We start from the raw sequence: 22,446 nt of genomic DNA on the forward strand, positions 1-22,446 counted from the left end.
AGCCCTGGCGCGGCGAGGGCGGAGGGGGGACCCGCGCACGTCACGCTGACGCGACGCCCCGGCCCGGCGGGCCGCGCTTGTTGACACGGTCGCCCCGGGAGACGGGGCGGGGCGGCCGGAGCCCCGGGCTCTGGTCCGCAGCCGCCGTGGCCGCGGCCGCCGCCGGCTTATATACTGCGGCTAAATTTAGGCCGAGCCCGGAGCTCGTCCCCATCCGGGACGCGTTTCCGCCGCGGCTGCCATTGGCCCGGCCCGCCGCGCGCCGCGTTATAAGGCTCGGGCGGGCCCGGGGCCGCCACTCGCAGCCTCGGCAGCCCCCGGTGCAGCCCGCGGCCCGCCTCTCGGGCAGTCCGGCTCGGCGCGCGCGCGCCTGTCACTCAGTCCGTCCGCCCCTTCCTCCTCCGTCCGCCCTCCGGCCCGGCCCGGCCGCCCCGCGCACACTCTCCCCCCCGCTCCGTCCGTCCCGTCTCCCCCCCCCCGGCCCCGGGCGCCCGGCGGCCATGGCGCTCAGCGAGCCCATCCTGCCGTCCTTCGCCACGTTCGCCAGCCCGTGCCGGGAGCGCGGCTTCCAGGAGGTGAGTGAGCGCCCCGCGCGCCCGCCGCGCCCCGCGCCCGCCCCGCGCGCCCGCCGCGCCCCGTCTCACCCGCCCTCCCCGTGTCTCTCTCCCGCAGCGCTGGCCCCGCGCGGAGCCCGAGCCCGGCGGCGCCGACGAGGACCTCAACAGCGTGCTGGACTTCATCCTGTCCATGGGCCTGGACGGGCTGGGCCCCGAGGGCGCCGCGCCGCCCGAGCCCCCGGCCGCCTTCTACCCGCCGCCCGCCTGCTACCCGGAGCCCCCGGCCGCCGCCGCCGCCCCGCCGCCGCCGCAGCCGCCCCCCTACGCGCTGGCGCCGGCGCCTGAGCCCCAGCCGGCCGGCGCGGCGGGCGCGCTGCAGGGCCGCTTCCTGCTGGCCCCCTCCGCCTTCGGGGCCTTCGCCGACGGCATCAAGGCCGAGCCCGAGCTGGACGGCGGCGCCTTCGCGGCCGCCCTGGGCCGGGCCCCGCGCGGCGTCAAGCGGGAGGGCGGCGGGGCCTGCATGCTGGGCCCCGGGCCCGGGCCCGACACGCCCCCGCTCAGCCCCGACGGCCGCGGCCCGCTGCCGGACGGCCCCCCGCGCCTGGCCGCGCCGCGCCCCTTCGGGCCCCCCGGCGCCTTCGGCCCCGCCGCCGCCGCCTTCCCCGGGCCGCCGCCGCTGCACTACCCCGCCGGCCCCTTCGGGCTCTTCGACGAGGGCCTGGGCCTGGCCGCCCCCGCGGGGCCCGCCGCCCGCGGCCTGCTCACGCCGCCCTCGTCGCCCCTGGAGCTGCTGGAGCCCAAGCCCAAGCGCGGCCGGCGCTCCTGGCCCCGCAAGCGGACGGCCACGCACACGTGCAGCTACGCGGGCTGCGGGAAGACCTACACCAAGAGCTCGCACCTCAAGGCGCACCTGCGCACGCACACAGGTGGGTGCGGGATCCGGGGGAGGAGAAGCGGGGTGCGGGATCCGGGGGAGGAGAAGCGCGGTGCGGGGACCCGGGGGAGGAGAAGCGGGGTGCGGGGACCCGGGGGAGGAGAAGCGCGGTGCGGGGACCCGGGGGAGGAGAAGCGGGGTGCGGGGACCCGGGGGAGGAGAAGCGGGGTGCGGGGACCCGGGGGAGGAGAAGCGGGGTGCGGGGACCCGGGGGAGGAGAAGCGGGGTGCGGGGACCCGGGGGAGGAGAAGCGCGGTGCGGGGACCCGGGGGAGGAGAAGCGCGGTGCGGGGACCCGGGGGAGGAGAAGCGCGGTGCGGGGACCCGGGGGAGGAGAAGCGCGGTGCGGGGACCCGGGGGAGGAGAAGCGGGGAGCCGCAGCCTGGCTGCGGGGCGCGCGCGGCGGGGCTCCGGGGCCCGGCCCTGACGCCTGCCCCGGTCCGGCCCCCGCAGGTGAGAAGCCCTATCACTGTAACTGGGACGGCTGCGGCTGGAAGTTCGCCCGGTCGGACGAGCTCACCCGGCACTACAGAAAGCACACGGGCCACCGGCCCTTCCAGTGCCACCTGTGCGACAGAGCCTTCTCCAGGTCGGACCACCTGGCCCTGCACATGAAGAGGCACATGTAGGCCCCGCCGGGCAGGCCTGTAGCTGGCCCTACGCGCCGAGCCCCAGCCGGGACCTCTCCGAACTCTGCTCCCCAGAATGTGACTGGTGGTATTTATTGGGCTTTTGGGAAAGGCCGGCGTCCGCCGGGACTGAACTTGGACAGAGGGCGCCCCCCTCGCCGGACCCCGACCACAGACTTACAAAGAGGTTTGTGCACCTGGAACCCCCCCCCGACGCTGACCCCCAGTGGGACTGAGTAACTGGCCGATCTCGCCGAACAGGCATGGTTTGGAGAAGACCCCCTCCCCTCCTTGACGAATTTTGTTTTCAAAATGGTGCAATAGTCTTCTTAACTCTCTCAGCCATGGTCTACACTAGTACAGGGCTTGATGCCTTGTGAGAAACAGCCTTAACTTTACTGCCTAAGATGTTGGATATTGTAAATATTTGGCAAGGATTGTAATAATGTAAATAGGACAAACGGGCCGTTCTGCCTGGTTCTGTTTTATATGAAAATGATTTCTCAGTTTTTAAAAAAATAAAAACAAATGTTTTGCATCTTTTAAAAGAATGTTTCCACGCATACCCAGAGTTGGCATTTTTTGAATGCTGGCAGTTTTGATAGACCCAGCTCTGCTTCTCTTGCTGAGCCTGGTGCCAGCCTGTGGAATGAAGGAGGTGGAGGGAGGTGGAGGGAGGAGGAGATTAGTTTTAAAAAGAAGAGAGAGAGAGAGAGAGAGAGAGAGAGAGAGAGAGAGAGAGAGAGAGAGAGAGAAGAAACTTCGAGGGGGGTGGGAAGAAACCGGTATGATTTACTACCTTTTTAGAAATGGTGTTTTAGTTACTCGGTTTGGGTTGGGCTTGTACTGGGCTATTTTCATAGTCTCAATGTTTTCCAGCTGTGGTGACTGTGTGCCAGCAAGCATGTGGGTTTTTCCTATAAATTTAAACACTGCATTTCTGTAACTAGGGAGGCTTATTTTAAGGCTGTCTCATACATCAATTACCTTCTTTTCCCAAGGGCTTAGGGGAAAGTGGTGACCCAGCTGACATAAAACCCTCAAAACCATTGGTCTTAAAAAAGGACTACTCCAATTGCCCTGTATTATTTTGGTAGCTTCTGAGTTATCCCCTAAACTTTTCAATTAAGAAGTGATTCAGTCCTTAAGGATTTTTTTGCTCCTGTATTTTCAGTTTCCTCCTTGCCATGTGAATTTTTACATGTCTTAAGTTCATCTTTTACTTAAGGAAAGTTCTGTACCAACCCTCTTTCTAGAATTGCTTATCTTAAAATCAGTGACTATAACTCACATTCCTAGTACTGCTTAAATGACAAGTGTACTCCTCAGGTATTATCTCCTCTTCATTTTCACAACTCTGAGAAGATGGGCAGAAATCATCCCCATTTTACAAATGAAGACTTGATTAAAGGGAAGAGACTTGCTCAAAATCACATCGGTAAGGGTCTGCTAAATCTTGAACCCAAGACTCCCGACATCCGAGGCTCTTTTCTATTAAGCTGGCTCCCACTGATAAATATCAAGCCAGGATTTTAATACTGATTGTGTTGAATACACTTGCAAACATACATAAGCACTGTTAAATACAACTTAACATTACTTTTTGGACAGTGTTGTGGAAGGGAAGTGTGTCTTTCTGGTTCAACCCCTTCCAAATTTTATATGCCTTAGAAAGATTAACTGTCTTGGCCAAGGACACCTGTATAATAAAATATAGTATAGATCTTGGATTCCAGCCCAGGGCCTTTGACTCAATCATGGTCCAACCTTCTTCCACTGCAAGCTGCCTTTAGAAATGAGTGTATCCTCCATTTTCATTTTATGGATGTGAAAGTGGTGTTTGAATTTACAAGGCTCCACCAGCATCCTAAATCTGAGGTAACCACATTGGCCACCACTGGGTCACCCCATCCCTGAAATCTATTGGGGGTGTTGCCTCTCCATCAGATTTGCATTGGGACCATGATCATTGGAAGAATAAATTTAACATTTTCTTTTTCTCGAGGCTTGCTTGTTTCAAAGTGCTAATTAAACATATCTTCATTTTTTTTTAAAAAGAAAAAAACCTGGAAACCTTAATTCCTAGCAATTGCACAATTTGTTTCCAGAAAGTGAAAATCGCACAGCATATTTTAAAATAATCATACATGGTGTTGCAATAGTCCTAAGGATTTCCTCCCTTCCCTTCTCCCCTAGATAAAACCTGTGAAGGCAGATGAGTATATTAAGTAATCTTCAGAAAGCAGAAATTGAAAATTAACATTTGATTCAACTTTCTAGATCAACATCCCACCAACTTCCTCTTGTGCTAAGGATTTTTGTTTTTCTTTAAAAAAAAAAAATCCCTACTCTTGTTAACTTCTTTTGCAAATATGTTTTCAGAATGTGACCCCCGAGATGTGAAATCTCTTGTCCTGTACTGGCCTTAGAACATGATGAAATTGGTTTTCTTTCATCAGTCCTGGCTCATTTACTGTTGATGCCCCTGTAATGTCATCCTAGTACCCAAAAAGAGGGCATACCCCAGAGTAATGTGCTGGTAAGGGAGAAGGGTGGTCAAAAAACAGATTTTAAGTTCATATCTTCCTGCACTAGCTGACAAGCTTAAGTTAATTCTCTTCTGGTTTCCTCATTTGTAAAATGATGCATTTGGACCAAGTAATTTCTAGAGTTCCACCCCACTCTGACATTTTGATGTTTTTAATCTCTTTGTATGTTCTAAGGTTCTTTATACTACAACAGACATTGATTCATTGAGTGCTATGTGACAGGCAAGGTGTTGGGAAATAAAAGTCTTAGATGAACTATTCCCTGCCTTTGGGAGCTCTAGATAACACACCAGCACAGATGGTTAGGATACACATGACATGCATGTAAGCTCTCTTGGAAGCTAGAATCTGCAACATTGTGGTGGAAAGATCACACATTCAGCAGTCTGAGGATGTACTTACAAATGCCACCTCAGACCCCTGTCAATGTGATCTTGAGCAAATCATGTTCAATTCCCTTATTTGAACATATAAGGATCTTAATAAATGTTTATCAAATTTTTATTTTTTATTTTTTTCTTGTTTTTTGGATTAAGTGACTTGCCCTGAGGTCACACAACTAGGTCATTATAGTCTGAGGTGGATTTGAACTCGGGTCCTACTGACTCCAGGGCCAGTGCTTCACTACCTAGCTGCCCCTATCAAATTATATTATATTCATTATGGAGTTAGCCAAATGACTTAAGAGGGGAATGTCATTACAAACAAGGGGAGCCATAGAAGGCTTCCAGGTGAGTAGTTGGTATTAGGGTTGTACCTTAAAGGGATGAGCAACAGTAACAATAGATCATATTAAAGTTTTTAAAATGTTTCATAAATATCCTTTTATTTGAACCTCACAACAATCCAGGGAGGTAAATGTTATCCTGATTTTACAGATGAGTAAACAGCCTGAGAGCAGATGGTCTACGGTCACACGGGTAGTGGTTGATGTTTGGTTGTATCTGACCCTTTGTGATCCCATTTGTGATTTTCTTGGCAAAAGATACGGGGGTGGTTTTTGCCATTTCCTACACAGGTAGTAGTAGGTAGGAGAGGAATTCAATAGACTGAGGCCTTCCAGACATAAGGATCAGCCAGAGCAAAGGCAGAGGTGTGAGATTGCAGGTCATGAACTGGGGCAGAGTTTTTCAGTTTGACTAGGGTATAGTGGATGTGGTAAGGATTGATATGAGATAGGGGAGGGAAAAAATGGGGAGGTGTCAGCTCATGGAGGATCTTGAATGCCAGCCACAGGAGTCTGAAGATGACTTGGAAGATAAGGCGTCACTAAAAGTTTTAAATGCAGAGGCTCCGGACTTAGGCAACTCTACTCTTTCCACGGCTAAAATCGAATAATCAGATAAACCTGGGATGATTTTTTTGGCCATGGGCAGGATGGCCTTGGAAGTTGGAGAGAGGAGGCAGGAAAACCTGCAAGGGCTACAGCTGTGACGTTGGTAGGAGTCGAGAGGAGGGGTCAAAATCTGGGAAATGATGTCAAATGGACAGGACTTGGGTGACTGAATCAAAGATGACTACAGAGTACCAATTCTAACCTTGGACAGTTTCAATCTAACTGCAGTTGGTTTTGTTTCCCCACTCCAGTGGGTTCAGGCCACAATCAACGGAAGAGGACTCAACCCTTTTGCCCAAGGCCATTTTCCTAGCTGATTTCAATGCACCTGCCAAGTTTTCTGGCCAATATGTTGTCTTGCTACATCTGAGTTTCATTAAATTCACATCTAAAATGGGGATGAAACTCATGTTGAGTTTCTGTTTTCTTAAGTGTCTCCAATTGAATAGAGGAGAGGGTGTTACATAACATCACTCATATATTTTTCATCAAGAGACAAAAGGACATAATCTAGAAGGATCAGTCCTAACAGAGACGCTGCAAAATCTTTACATGCAATTATCCTCTGCTGACTCAGCTCCCTGAAACCAAACACCTGTTGACGGAAGGTTTCTTTTTTTTTTCCCCTCCTCAAAATGCTGATGAAAGAGAGACATTCTCCACACTAGGTCAGCCTCCAGCCGTTATTTAAACTTGACTTCATTGGGCCCATCAGTGTTAATAAACTTCTTTTCTTTTTTTGACTGAAGACAACCAGCTATCCGATCCCATTCATCTCATAACACCAGTAAATATTTATGTAATGATTTATATTGTATGTTGTAATGAAGTATATTATGTAATAATTTGTGTGCATTATCAAGTTTGAACCCCACCACAACCCTGTAAGGCTAGTAATTCAGGTACCATCATCTGGCTCAAAGCTCCTAAGTGGCAGAGCCTGGAGGATTTGACCCTAGATCTTCTCAACTCCCACCCAGTTTCCACTCCAATATCCTTCCTTAGGACAATGTCCATTCCACTGTCCTTCCTCATGATAGTAACAGCTAGCAAGTGTAGAAAGGGGCTAATTGAAGGTTTGCAAAGGACAATACATATCTCACAACACCACTGTGAAGCAGGTGCTATTTTACAGATGGGGAAGTTGAAGCTAAAGGGAAGACTTCCCTAGGGTGGGCTTCCTGGACTCTACTATAGGCATTGGGCCTCTTTACAGGCTAGGCTGTCTATAGTCCACCCTAATCTGTGAATCTACTTTCCAGGGCACCTTGAATTCAATAAACATTTATTTCATTCTTTGAATTTGCATGGCATGGTGCTAGAAACCTGGGGGTGGGAGTGTAATGATAAGAGTCAAAAACAACCCCTTCACCAGCTAGAGGCAAAGGAGTGACTGATGAAGAATGCTCGGTGTTTTGAAAGAAGATTGCAAAATTAGTTAGGCTGAAGATCCGAGGCACCTGAAATGACAGAGCCAGGGGAGAAGGGCTAAGCGATGCAGTTATTCAAAGGAAGGTTGGGATCCTAATACTCTTACTGGAAACTGGCCAGGAGCAAAATACAGTATTGCGTGTCCCTGGAGCCTGGTGACTAGTCCTGATTCAGCATGACGAGTTTCCTTTCCTGAAGGAGCTGCTGCTGAGGACAGACTGGGTCCAATAATATTTGGTTTGAGGTAGGTGGGATCATGTCATGAAGCTTGAGGTTCAGTTGAGCCTCATAACAACAACAACAAACAACAGCTAGCATTTATCTGGCATTTTAGGGTTTGTTTTACTTTACAAATATTATCTCATTTGATCTTTACAACAATCCTAAGAGGGAAGTGATCTTATTTACCACTATTTTACAGATGAGAAAACTGAAGCTAAGGGAAGTTTAGTGATTTGCCCAGTGTCACACAGCTAACAAGTAAGTGTCTGAGGCTGATTCTGAACTCAGATCTTTCTGATTCTGGCATTCCATTGCCTTGACATCCCTCTTCCACTCTAATTAAGGACTTTCCTGACTTCCTTTAAGTCCTAACTAAAATCCTACCTTCTCCTAAGCCTTCCTCAACTCCTGTCTTCTCCATTAGATTGTAAACTCCCAGGGGTGGCTAGGTTGCACAGTGGATAGAGCACTGGAGTCAGGAGTACCTGAGTTCAAATCGGGCCTCAGACACTTAATGATTACCTAGCTGTGTGGCCTTGGGCAAGCCACTTAACCCCATTGCCTTGCAAAAAAAAAAAACAACAACCTAAAAAAAAAAAGATTGTAAGCTCCTGGAGTCAGCTAGGTGGTACAGTGGATAGGGCACCAGCCCTGGAGTCAAGAGGACCTGAGTTCAAATGTGGCCTCAAATCACTTAATAATTACCTAGCTGTGAGACCTTGAACAAGCCACTTAACCCCATTGCCTTGCAAAAAAATAAAATAAAATAAAGTAACTATAGGTAACATAAAATACATAGGAATCTAACTACCAAAATAAACCCCGAAACTATATGAACACAATTAGATTGTAAGCTCCTTGAGGGAAGGAATCATCTTTTTCCTTTTTTTGTATTCTCAGCCCTTAGTTCAATGTCTAGCACCATAATAGGGTTTAATGTTGATTAATTGATTGAATACCACTCTTTCATTTTACAAATAAGAAATTTGAGAGTCAGAAAGGGAAAGTGATTTGCCCAAGGTTTTACAGAGCTAATTTCTGGATCTAGAAACCAAGCTGCTTAAGGTGCAGGGCACCCTTTTAAAGAACCATAGAGGCCCACCTCTTTACTGGCAAGCCTGTAACTCCAGAGTATAATAATTAACTGTCTGCAGATAATATATACCTAAATTCACTCCTGCTTTTGGTAGTTATGTAATTGAGGAGTCAAGAGACCTGAATTCAAGTTTGGACTGACTAGCTACATATGATTCTTCATTTCTATGAAATTCAATTTCCCTCTCTGTAAAATGGATACTATTGCTCCTACTCAAATGGAATATATGTACAAAGGACCAAATGTGAAACTGGATTTAGCATGGACTTAGCAAAAAATAGAGTTTAGGGAACCTTAACCTTTTTTTATATATGTCATGGACACCTTTTGGCAGTCAATCTGGGGGAGCCTAGAGACTCCTTAGAATCATGTCTTTAAGTGCATAAAATAAAATAGATTACAAAGGAAGCCAATTATACTAAAATACAGTATTCAATTTTTTAAAAAAATTTATGGACCTTAGGTTAAGAATTCCCTATTAATAGAAAAGTGATTATCTGATGAGAGTACATACAAGAATTACACAACTTTTGCCCACTCATTTTTTTTTTTTTAGGATTTTATTGTTAAGTCCCCATTTGCATTTGACTATTTTGTTTGTGGTCCCTGAACAAGTTTCTGTTTTTATTGTATCCTGGTCTGTAAAGGATGTATTTGCTATTTTTGGCTTTTTGTTGTAATATCTCTCAATTTTGTGATCATTCCATGTGGTGCTGAAAAATATATGTCTTTTACTGTCCAATTTAGCTCTAGTTTCTTCAGCAATTACTTTCAGTCCTATATTTTCCATTTTATTTATCTTTTTTTTTAGACTTATCCAAAAACTGAGAGGATATTGAAATCTCCTGTAACTACTGTGATATACCATGTCTTCTCATAACTCAGATTTTCCTTTATTAATTTGTCTGCGAATATATTTAGAGTATATTAGTTTATTGCTGATAATGATTTGTTGTCTGATTCCTTTGAGTATAATAGTTTCCTTCCCTTTTTAGTTTTTGAATGTTTATTTTTTGCTTTGTCAGATAGCATAACTGCAACTCCAACTTTTTTGAATTCATATGATGCATAGTAAATTTTTTTCCATTCCGTTTTATTTTGTGCAGGTCTTTTTTAAATGTGATTCTTGTAAGCAACAGATTGTAGGGTTTTGTCTTCTCATCTAATCTGCTCCTCTTTTTCATTTTGTTGGATTATCTAATCCATTCACATTTATTTAGGTTTTTGCAAAGCAATGGGGTTAAGCGACTTGCCCAAGGTTACACAGGTGGGTAAGTGTCTGAGGTCAGATTGTGAACTCAGGGCTCCTGACTCCTGGCTTGTGTTCTATCTACTTCACCACGTAGTTGCTCCCTAATCCTTTCACATTTAAGTTTAAAGAGTTAGGTTTATATTTCCCCCCCCCCATCTATCTCTAAATTGGATTTCCTTTTTCAAGTGTGATTTCCCTATCTCCCCCTACTTCTGCTATAAACACAGTAATACATTCCTTCAGTTACTTTAAATGGTTTTTCAAAGTGGCCCTATTCTTACTGGCTCTCTTCCCCTAAACTCTGATCTCTTCCTTATTTGCCCATGTTCTTTTGTGATTTTGCTTACTAATTCCTTTTCCTCTCTCTCTGGCTCTTATCTGATTACATAATTCTCCCCATTTTCTTTTTTCCTCTCATTCAAGTAGATTCCTTTCTTCCCCTTCAACTAGTCCTGTTCATTCAGTTTTTACTTAATTTCATTTTTTGTGCCCTTTTCCAAAAAGGATTTCCCTCATTTTCTGTCTACCCTAGACCTTAATTTTCTCATTCATGATCCTATAATTATCTAGTCTCTCTCTATTCTCTCTATTCATCATGAAATCAAAACTTCCAAGGGATCCATTTTAGGCTCTCCAGAACCATGCCAATAATACAGGTGTCAGAGAGGACATTGCTCCAAGGTAGAACCTCTCCCCTACCATGTCCCTTCCCCCTATGATATAGATCCTCTCCTAGCGTCCTTTTGTTCTATATTTATCTAAAAAAAAAATCTTTCTGGCTTCACTCTCCCACTCCCCTAGGTATCAGTTGTGCTCAGGAAATTGTTAAATTAATAACAATTTCTATGCATAATATAGGGCACCTAGGTAATGCAGTGGATAATGTCAGGCCTGAAAGAAGGAAGCCTCATCTTCCTAAGCTCAAATCTGACCTTAGATGCTTAGTAGCTGTGTGATCCTGGATAGGTCACTTAAACCTACTTACTTCAGTTTTCTCATCTGTAAACTGGGCCAGAGAAGGAAATGACAAACCATTTCTTTGCCAAGAAAACCCTCTGGAGCCACAAAGAGTCAGCTACAACTAAAAACAAATGAACAATAATAATAGGCATAATATAAATCCTAAAAATAGATCTCCCCACAAATCCCCAAATAGATTAAAAAAAAAAATAACGAGAGGCTGAGAGGGGGAGTGCAGTTCTTTCATCTTGTAGAATTCTTTTGGACTTATTCTATTTTTTTCCCACACACAAGCCTACAATCAGTGGTTTTATCTATGTGAATCACTTCCTCCATCGATGTCCCATTAGAGCAATTTGGGTCTTGGTGGGTCTTTTCACAAACTATTGTGGCCAAATCATGTCACCTGGTAGCCAGACAGACATCTCCTAAAGAAGCCTCCCCAGCACTTTAGCTGGGCTGGTTCTCAGAGAACAGACAGGCTTTGTCACCGGACCTCTACCAAAGGTCCTTCTGTCTGCATGGGTCCTGCCAGAAATTGTGCTCCATGGGGAGAATCTTCCAAAAGTCTAGGGGCATCTCCAATGCCAAGACATGCCAAGAGAAGGACATCAATGGAAGATTTTCTTCCACAAGGGTTGGGTTTTTTTTTTTAATGGGTTAGTGTGTTGTTTCTCCATTTCCTTTCCTGTGTTTTTATTTGAATGTCCAGTACACCTAGTTTTCCAGGAAAAAATATGGAAACTTTGAACCTGAATTTGAAAATGCAGGGACAGGAAGGGAGCGCTGCAAAGATGACTGGGATATTTCCACAATCTGCTGTGGCTGCTGAGAGCCCATGATGTGCTTAGTGATGGGAATGGTGTGTTCCCAACTGAGACAGTTGTTAGTCTTTGATATCCATCTTCCTATATGTTCCTAATGCCTCAGGCTGATTTATGACTCAACAGGGGCAGCGAGGTGATACTATAACACAAGAGCATTGGGCTGGGAACCAGGAAAAGTTGTCTTCCTGAGTTCAAATCCAACCTCAGACTCTTATTAGCTATGTGACCCTGGGCAAGTCACTTCCACCCTACTTGTTTGCCTCAGTTCCTCATCTATAAAGTGAGATGGCAAAGGAAAAGGCAAACCATTTCTAGTATTAAAAAAAAAAAACTACTGCATGTGGACAGGTTTCCTCTTTATACAAGTTGAAGGTTTTGTTATTGTGTTTGATTCTCTGTGACCCTGTTTATGGTCTTCTTAGCAAAGATGATCTTGATCTTCTGCTTCCACCAAGAAGGCTAGCTGATAGCAAGAGTTGGGAAACTTCAGAGGTCCCAATTTCCTGGTGCTATAATCCTACTTTTAAACAGCAAAGATTTTTAAAAGGCAGTTCATGAACTTGTTTTTAAAAATTTTTTTTAATAACTGTATTCCAATACAAGTGATTTTCTTTGCAATTCTGTGTATTTTATTTTATGAATTTAAAAAATATGATTCTGAGAAAGGGTCTACAGGTTTCACCAGACTGCACAGAGGTCCCTGACTTAAGAACTCCAATTTAAATGTTCCCAGGGACCTCGGGCTTTCTTTCTAGCAAAACCTATTCTCAAAGGAGGATCTGAAACTCAATGGCAGTTTTACTTTTTATCTACCTATTTTTTAAAAATAGTATTGAGAAAGAGGTCTTGGAAGAACCCTCAGAATATTTAAAGAATAATAGTGTGAACTTGGGCAAGTCACTTAACCCCACTGCCTTACAAAAACAAACAAAAAAAGAACATTATATTTTGGGCTGTCTGTAATGGAGAATACCATTGGTATCCAGAGAAAGAATTATGGACTTTGAACAAAGACCAAAGACTATTAACTTCAAATTAGAAAGCAAACCCATTATCTTATTATGTAATTTTACTACCTCATACTTTATTTTTCTTCCTTAAGGATATGATTTCTCTCTCATCACATTCAACTGAGATCAATATATACCATGGAAACAATGTAAAGACTAACAGAATGCCTTCTGTGGGGGTAGGGGGAGGGAAGCAAGAATGGGGGAAAATAGTAAAACTCAAAATAAATAAAATCTTTCTAAAAAAAAGAATATTATGTTTTTTGACAAGTAAAATTAACAAGTTCCCTGGGGGAGAGGGGAGTTGAATAATTAAAATGTTCTTTTTCCCAAGAAGGAATCATAGTTTAATGGGGATCAAAACTTCCAAGTTATGGCATCTCAGAAATGGAAGGGACATCAGAAACCATAGAGTCAAATCACTATTTTAAAGAGGCTCCTCTCTTCCCATCTGGACAAATGGTTGCCTAGGCATTGTTGAGTAGCTTCAGTGACAGTTAAATTACTATCATTTGATGTCGCCTGTTCTACTGTTGGACAAGTCTGACTGCTTACAAGTTTTTCCTTATTCTAAATTGCATTTGGTCTCCCTCTAGCTTCTTACCCACTGGGTCTATAGTGCTTCCCCTAACCTTGGGACCAATCAGAACCAACCTAATTCAATTTAATTCAAAAAACTTCTTAAATATCTATGTGCACTGTGTTCAATTCATTGGAAATCTAATCACTCTTCAACATAAAAGCTTCTCTAATATTTGAAAATATTCTCTACCATGCTACTTCTGCTCCCATCCTAAGGCCATAAGTCTTCTCTTCTAGGCTTAAACCTCCACAGTTCATTCAACAGCATGATTCCAAGTATCCTTACCAAACTGCACAGGTCTTCACTTGTGATTTTCCTTTCTGAAAATCTTGTACCCAATATTGAATATTCCAGATAGGTTATGAAAAGGTAGGGTATCATAAAACCATTACCAGTATCCTCTCAATCTAGATAGAATTTATAGAATTTATAGAAGAATAGTTAGCAGTTATATAGTGGTTTTAAGGTTTGTATACATACACAAAATGAAGTCAGCCATATATCCATATGCACATATGTATGTGTGTTTATTTGCATTTATCCTCAAACAAGGTTTTATATGTGTATACATAAATATATATATATATATATACATATATAAACATATACAAAAATACACACTTTATTTGATCCTCACAATAACACTGTGAGGGAGGTTCTATTATTATGCCCATTTCAAAGACAGGAAACTGAGGCAGGAGAAGTTAAATGATTTGCTCAGGTTCAGTGCTCAGCTTACTATCTTTTTAGCTAATGTGGTATGCATTGATGACTCATATCGAGGTCAAAGTCCACTAAAACCCAAGTCTTTTTCACAAGAACTGCTATCTAGTCCTAGCGGCAACTTTCCAGTTCTGTGCTCTACATTTATTTCATTTAGATAACATTTATATAATGCTTTAAGGTTTGCAAACTGACATCTTTTGATGCTCACAACCACCCTAGGAGGTAGATTCTATATAACTGTATTCCAAAATAAGTGATTTTCTTTGCAATCCTGTGTATTTTATGAATTTAAAAATATGATTCTGAGAAAGGGTCTTACAAATGAGAAAACTGAGGTAGAGAGAAGTCAAGATATTTGCCTAAGGTCATTGCTAGGAAGTGTTTGGAGCTAGATTTGAACTCGGATCTTCCTGACTGGTAGTCCAGCAGGCTATTCAATGTGCGACCCAGTTGCCTTTATCTCATTTTAGCCACATTTATTCCAATTAAATCTCATTGTGCTTAAATTCACTGGTGAAAATTTTCTTTGGCCCTTAAAAATCATACAGTGGATTCCAGCAAAATACTACTTAGTTGGGATAAATGAAAAGTCTTGCACTTTGAATCAAAAAGTCCGAGCAATGGATAGGAAAAATCATAGCTAGAAGGTTGTCGAAAAAGAGACAGTCTGGGCAGAGTGGACCTCTCATTTTTTTGCCTACACTCATGCTGAAGGGTTGGAAAAGCTTAACTCTAGCCTCTGGACTACAATCTACTGGTCATTCCTTTTTATCCTCTGGTCCTCTCAGCTGTCTGATAGGAAAAAAAAGGGTGGGGTTGGGAAAACAAGACTTATGAACCATTCAAAGAATGTAAGAGGTGAATGGAATTTTAAAGATTGTTTCATTCAGTCTCCCCCAGCAGATAGGGAAATTCAGATGCAGAGAGATTAAAAAGTTTGCCCAAGGTCACAGAGTTAAAAACAAAACTCAAGGGGGCAGCTAGGTGGCACAGCGGATAGAGTAGCCCTCTCAAGTCAGGAAGACCTGAGTTCAAATTAGACCTCAGGCACTTAATAGTTACCTAGCTGTGTGACCTTGGGCAAGTCACTTAACCCCATTGCCTTGCAAAAAACAAACAAGGGAAGAACTATTTCTTCACTTCGAACCTGCTTGTTTGACCCCTAGTTCCCCTTAAATCATCCCTACAATCCAATATACAGATACTCACTGAGGTCCATCAAAGTCTATCCATTCCTTGCATATTGGTCCGGGGGAAATTTACCATTGACTCTGAGTCATGTGGGCCATCCAAACCTAAGATGACATAGAGTGGTAGCCAGGAGTCATTGCTCCCCTGGACTTTGGCAGTGGGTTCATGGGAAGGATAGGAGGTGCAGGTTACAAAGATCTTGGTGTGGGTGCTTCCTGTTGAACTTTAAAGACCTTTTCTTTTTTAAATGAAACTTGAGTCACTTTGGGGACATAGGACCATTCAAGTTTCTCTCAGCCAGTCTCATAACTGTTTTTGCTACCATGACTAACTCTCATTCTGACACTAATCAACCCATAAATACTGTATCAAATCCTAGGTCATTATAACCCTGGACCATAGAGACAAAAGCAGACAATCCCTGCTCTAGAGAAGTTTGCATTCTTCTGGGGAAGACAACACCTCTAAGTATAGTAGAATAAATACAGGTCAATTTAGGAGGGGAGGATCAGGAAGATCTTCACATGGAAAGTAGTTTCTGCTTTAAAAGAGGTCTGGGATTCCATGAAGCAGAGATGAGGAAAGACAATAGTTGAAGAATGAGGGACAGGCAGAGTTGGAAAATTAGGGCTGTGTGTGAGGAACAGAGAAGCAAGAAGAGGAGTAATATGTAAAGAAGCTAAAAAGATAGACTAGGGCCAGATTCTAAAGAACTCTGAAAAAAAGTTTATTTTTTTATCTGAAACATAACATGGGGCCACTGAAGTTAAAGGAATTGGGGAGTAGCATGGTCAGCAAACTATAATAATCTAGCTCTGTGACCTTGAGTTAACTCAAGGAACTCCTATCTCTCTCTGGACTTTGATTTAAAAAAAAAAAAGACAACTGAATGACTGAAGATTTCATCCCAGCTCTGACATTATAAATGACAACTTTCCTCACAGCTCTGATCTCCATAATCCAGATTATGCAATCTTAATCTATGTAGTGTCCCCTCTCTTTGACAGATCAAAGTTCTTCATTCATAATTTCTTTAGGTACATGAATTTAATGGAATACCTTATTATGATACAAGAAATAACAATTAATGATGAAGACTGAGAAACATACAAAGATTTGCATGAACCGATGCAGAGTAAAGTAAGCAGAGCCAAGAAAATAAACTACACAACCATGGCAGTATGGAAATGGAACTAGCAACCACCACAAAACAACTGAGAATGATTAGTTGGGTGACCCTGGAAAAGTCATTGAATCTCTGTCTGCCTCAGTTGCTTTCATCTCTGTGACAGGGGTAATAATAATACATACCACCAGGCTTGTTGTGAACACTAAGTAAGATAATATTTGCAAAGAGGTTTGCAAACCTTCAAGTGTTACATAAATGTAAGTTATTAATATAATTTTGTTATTTCAGAATTATAGAATCCTAAAGAAAATAGATTAGAAGATACTTTCCCCTCCTCTGCAGGGGATGAGGAAGGTCCCATAAATGTAGCACATTGCATACACTTTGAAGGTTTGTTTGGGGGTTTTTTGGGTGCTAATTTTTTGCTGATTGTTTATGCTTTTCTTTCACTTTAAAAAAAATATTCTTTGTTATGTGACAGGGCTCGGGGGGGGGCAGAAGAGGCCAGATGAAATTAAAACAAAAGATATCAATAAAAATTAATTTTTATTGGAACTGTGATTTCACTAGTGTAGAGGAAATTCCAGTGTGGAAACTCTCTCCACCAATATGCAATTCATGGTAATTGATAGTCTTAGAACTTTATCAGGGCACTGAAAGAATTTATGATTTGACCAAGGTCACACAGGTCAAAGGCATTTATGGGTCAATGACAGAACTTGAACCCAGATTTTCCTGAGTCCAACTAGGGCCCTGTGTTCACTACACTGCTTCTCTTCATCAATAATAATAACTGGCATTTTTTTAAAATTATAGCATCATAAGGTTTGCAAAATGCTTTTACATATGAGCTCATTGTGAACCAACCTATTAAGTAAGTAATACTGGTATTATTTCCCCATTTAAAAGATGAGGAAATTAAAGAGAAGGAGATAAAATGACTTGTCCAGGGTCCTATAGCTATTACAGGTCAAGCAGGATTTCAAGGGTGAACCTGGTTCCAAGAACAGAACTTGGTTCTGCCCATCAATGTTCCCCTCAGAACTTCTCACCACTTAAAATTCTTTACCCAAATGATTTGCATTGAGTTTCTTTTTTCTTCACTGATTCTGTAAGGTTTAATGTCTGGCTGTCTTCTATCTGAATTATTGCAAATTCCTCATGATTGTATTCTGAATTATCAAGAACTTTCCCCCTTCAGTTCCTCCACTCATTAGTGTCTATAAAATCTGAGCTGCATGGGGGCTGAGGAAGGGCTGCATTTAGCTATGAGATTAAATGAAATCACATTTAAAATACAGCCTATCCTTAAAAGAAACCTGTGCATCACTTTCAGATAAGATACAGTTATTTAAATTAAGTTTTAAAAATACTGAAACTGAAATTACCAGGAATAGCAGGAGTCTATGTAGAAATGAAGCAAATTATGATAGAAAGTGAGGTAGGATTGTCAGCCTCTGGCAGGGCCAACAAAAGAAACACTGGGAGAGTTACCCCATCTTAAGATTCTTTGAATAACATTTCCTCCCCCTTCCTAACTCCCAGGAGGAGCAGATTCGTCATCATAATCATAGCTAGCAATCATCTAATCTTTCAGGTTTTCAAAACTCATTAAAAGTATTATCTCACTTGATCCTCACAAGAAAGAGGTTAGTAATTTGTCTGGGGTGACACAACTAATATGTGTGTCTGAGGTCAAATTTGAACTCAGGTCTTCTGGACTCCAATATTTCATATTCTAACTATTGTACCAACTAGACCCATTAGAAATTCACTTTGATTTTGGAGAACAGAAAAACTAAGTTCTATAGTGGTCATGTGGTAGAAGTGAAACATAGTATGCATCAAGAAAAATGGAACTAAAGAGGCCAGGAACTTAGATTTAAGAATATAAAACATAGAATGTGAGTCTTGGAAGGAGACTAGGATGTCAGAACTGGGAGGGCCCTTAGAACAGAATTTTAAAACTGGCAAAGACTTTAAAATAAAGAGTATTATCATACACCATAACAGCAACATGGGGTTGATGATCAACCCCGATGGACTTGCTCATATTTCATCAGTGGGGTATCTGTAATGGAGAATACCATATGTATGCAGAGAAAGAAATGTGGAGTTTGAACAAAGACCAAAGATTATTACCTTTTAATTAAAAAAAAAATTATGTAATCTTGCTCTCACTTATATTGTTTTTTTCCCTTAAGGATATGATTTTTCTCTCAACACATTCAATTTTGATCAATGTATAGCATGGAAACAATGTAAAGACTATCAGATTGTCCTCTGTGGGGGTGGGGGGAGGGAAGTGAGATTGGGGGGAAAATCGTAAAATTCAAAAATAAATAAATAAATTAGAAAAAAACCCAGAATGTTAGACTTGGGAAAATACTTAGGACAGAGAACATCTGAACTAGGAGGACCCTTAAAACACAGAATGTCAGAGCTGGGAGGGTCCTCAGAACCTAGAAAGTCAGAATTGGGAAAGATGTCAGAACGGAGAGGGAAGGGACTCTTAAGAACTTAAATTGTCAGGACTGGGAAGTTCCTTAGAAAATAAAATATCAGAGCTGGAAGAAGGCTTAGAACCCAGAATGCCAGACCTGGGCTAGGGTTAGGGGAAGTTTTAGGATGTGTTTGCTGAATATCTTAAAATATCTTGAAGGGACTTTAGAACATATTGTTTGAAAGATAAAAATTCTTTCATAAAGTGGATAAACACAATAATCTCTAATCTACTTTGGAACTTCAAAGCTTTAGGGATGGTTAAGAAAATGTTTAAAGATCAAGGGATGGGCAGCTTGGCCCTAGAGTCAGGGGTACCTGAGTTCAAATAAGACCTCAGACACTTAATAATTAACTAGCTGTGTGACCTTGGGCAAGTCACTTAATCCCATTTGCCTTGAAAAAAACCTAAAAAAAAAACGAAAAACAAAAAAGATCCAGGGAAAAAGAAGTAATCTCTTCTCAGCTCAGATGCAATACTATCATATTCAATTCATCATTTATTTTAAAAATTTGAGTTCTTAATTCTTTCTCCTTCCTACCCACTGAGAAGGCAAGAAATGTGATATCAATTATATATGTAAAACATATTTCCATATTAGCCAATACATCAAGTTTAAAATTGTGAGAAGATAATTCATTTTAGGGTTACATGAAAATAGTTTCTTAGCAGCTTAATAGGCCTCATTTCTATTTTCAGACATGTCACCCTCAAGGCTGATGGTAGCTTGCGGTCTAAAGGGTACAAGCTCACACCCATCACACCCGATAAATATTGCAACCCACTTTGCAATAAGGGGCTGACTTAGTCAAGAATAAGGGTATTTCATTATTCTCAAATTGAAATATCTTCATGCACTTTAAAAATCAATTTAAAAGTTCCAGGTGATTGGGCTTTGAAAGAGCTGTTGGAAGGATATTTGGTAAAGGCTGGAAAGCATTCAATTTAGATCAGAACCAGGAAATGTGATTTTCAGGCCTGTCTTGGTCCCTTATTAACTATGTGACCTTAGGCCCTTCACAACTTTTTTGAATATTTTCTTGTCTCTGAAATGAAAATAATAGCAGTTAAATGACCTATCTCTCAGGGTATAGGCAAAATATTGTATATGGGGCGGCTAGGTGGTACAGTGGATAGAGCACCAGCCCTGGAGTCAGGAGACTCTGAGTTCAAATCCAGCCTCAGCTACTTAATAATTACCTAGCTGTGTGGCCTTGGGCAAGCCACTTAACCCCATTTGCCTTGCAAAAATCTAAAAAAATAAAAATAAAATATTGCATATAAAGAATTTTTTAAGCAAAGCTTACATATTTATAATCTTTATCATTATTATTATAGGTGACCCAATGGATAGAGGCCAGGTTCGAAGTCAGGGAGAGTTAAGTTCAAATCTGGTCTCAGACACTTACTAATTGGGTAACCCTGGACAAGTCACTTCATTGTTTGCCTCAGTTTCCTCACCTGTAAAATAAGTTCTACACTAGTATCTTTGCCAAGAAAACCTCAAAGGAGATCATGAAGATTCAGATATATCTGAAATGACTAAACAACACCACCTTTAATAATGATAGTTTACTTTTTTAGGATTTATAAGGCATTTTCACTTTATCTCCCTCTTCAATAAGCATTGCAAGTAGCATTCTCATTTTACAGATGAGGACACTGATGGTCAGGGAAGTCAGTCAAGGAGCAATTATTATGTACCAGGCACTTTATCTAAGTGCTGGGGAAATCAAGAATGAAAAAATAGCCCCTGATCTCAAGGACCTCACAACCTAATGGGCTTCCTCATAGTCACAAAACTTGGGAAGTAGCAGAGTTGAGATTCTGACAAAGGACTTTTGAAAAGTCTACTGTTTGTCCCATCACACTCTTCTGCCTTCCTTTAAAATGGAACACTTTGCTACAAGAGGTTTTTCTTTTTTTTTTTTTTCCATTGTGGGGAGGGAAAAGAAAATAATGTTGGATAATGAAAAGGTATTAAATGTAATTTTAAAAAAAATTTATATTTTAAGCTTTCATTTTTTCTCAAATGATATTTTATTTTATTTTTCCAATTACATATTATGAAGGTTTTTCAACATTCATTATATTTTAGCTTTTAAAATAATGAAATCTCATTTGCTTTGCAAAGCTAAACAAAATGAGGCACTTTATAGGAATGTGGACCTGGTCTAAATCAGCTATCAAAAAAAACCGAATGCAAAAGGGCTTAGGTTGATGTTTCAGAGTCAAAGACTCATACATCCAATGTTGTGCTACTGACACCAGAAAGGACAGGCATTTCATTAAACTGAAGTTGAGTGGAGGTGGCCACCATCACCTCTGACCTGTTGGTTTCCTAAGTAGTAGGTCCTGTTGCAGCAGAAGGCAAAGAGAATACAATTCACAGGAGATGCTTTTACGTTGTTTTACTTCCTGTTAATGGGACATGACTTTGTCAGGACAAGTCAGGCACTTGGGTTTTATTTAGAACAAAGCAACCCAGGCTTTCTTTTAAGAGCTCTTCATACAGGAATACCCAGCTGTTTTTCAGAATCCTTAGGTGGGTGGCATCCTCAAAGAAAAAAAATCACTTAAAAGGTTTATTGCAAAGTGCCACTGACCTGGCTCACACTAATTTTACTTGCTGGCAGTCTTTCCTTTTCCCTTTGGTTTGGTCTTTGCAGAACCTATTGCTGAAGCTGAAAAAAAAAAAATATATATATATATACACATATATATCCTTCTGGCAGATTGGTCCTCAAAGGCGTGTTCCTTGAAGTAGCAATCTCTGTGTGGTCTTCCAGGCATTTTCTTCCTCTTCAGAGAGTTCCTGAACCATTTAACTTATTGTGGTATCATCAGGAAACATCTGTAATATTCAGATTAAGAACTGACTCTGACATCATCTTTCTTAACTTTCAGGGACAGTCACTGTTGGTGTGGGGACAGTGGATATCAGATTCATGGAGTTTACCTTCCAGGTAATTTATTTATTTTTTTTTTAGGGTTTTTTTGCAAGGCAAATGGGGTTAAGTGGCTTGCCCAAGGCCACACAGCTAGGTCATTATTAAGCATTTGAGATTGGATTTGAACCCGGGTACTCCTGACTCCAAGGCCGGTGCTTTATCCACTACGCCACCTAGCTGCCCCCTCTTCCAGGTAATTTAGAGCAAAGCATTTTGTTCATTTCAAAAGTCAGAGATCCCAGGATTCTGTAATTCTGAGTAGGAGTCCCTACTTGAAGCAACTTTCTTGCCTATTGAGGTAGCTTGCTGGACAGCTCAGCTTTTCCTTAATAGAGATGAAATCTGACTCTCTATAACTACCTCTTCTTCCCGCTATTAGTCCTGTTTCTCCCCTTTGTGGAGTAGAAGAAATGTTTCTCTGATATTAAAGCCTTGCACAACTTGGCCCCTTGCTACCTCTCTCACTTTTTTCTTTCTTTTTTTCTTACTTCTTTACTTCTTTCCACCTATCCTTTGATTCAGAAATCCTGGCCCTTCTGCTATTCTTCTCACACAACAGTC

General features: G+C 42.4%; 1 protein-coding gene across 1 annotated transcript; it reads left to right on the forward strand.

Moving 5' to 3' along the window:
- Window positions 1-260: 260 nt before the first annotated feature.
- Window positions 261-2,814, forward strand: KLF2 (KLF transcription factor 2). Its single transcript, XM_074204382.1, has 3 exons — window positions 261-575; window positions 673-1,483; window positions 1,944-2,814. The coding sequence occupies exons 1-3, from the start codon at window positions 501-503 to the stop codon at window positions 2,117-2,119; spliced, it is 1,062 nt and encodes a 353-aa protein (XP_074060483.1). The 5' UTR covers window positions 261-500; the 3' UTR covers window positions 2,120-2,814.
- Window positions 2,815-22,446: the final 19,632 nt, after the last annotated feature.

Source organism: Macrotis lagotis, chromosome X, assembly GCF_037893015.1.
Source record: "Macrotis lagotis isolate mMagLag1 chromosome X, bilby.v1.9.chrom.fasta, whole genome shotgun sequence".
Lineage (NCBI taxonomy): Eukaryota > Metazoa > Chordata > Mammalia > Peramelemorphia > Peramelidae > Macrotis > Macrotis lagotis.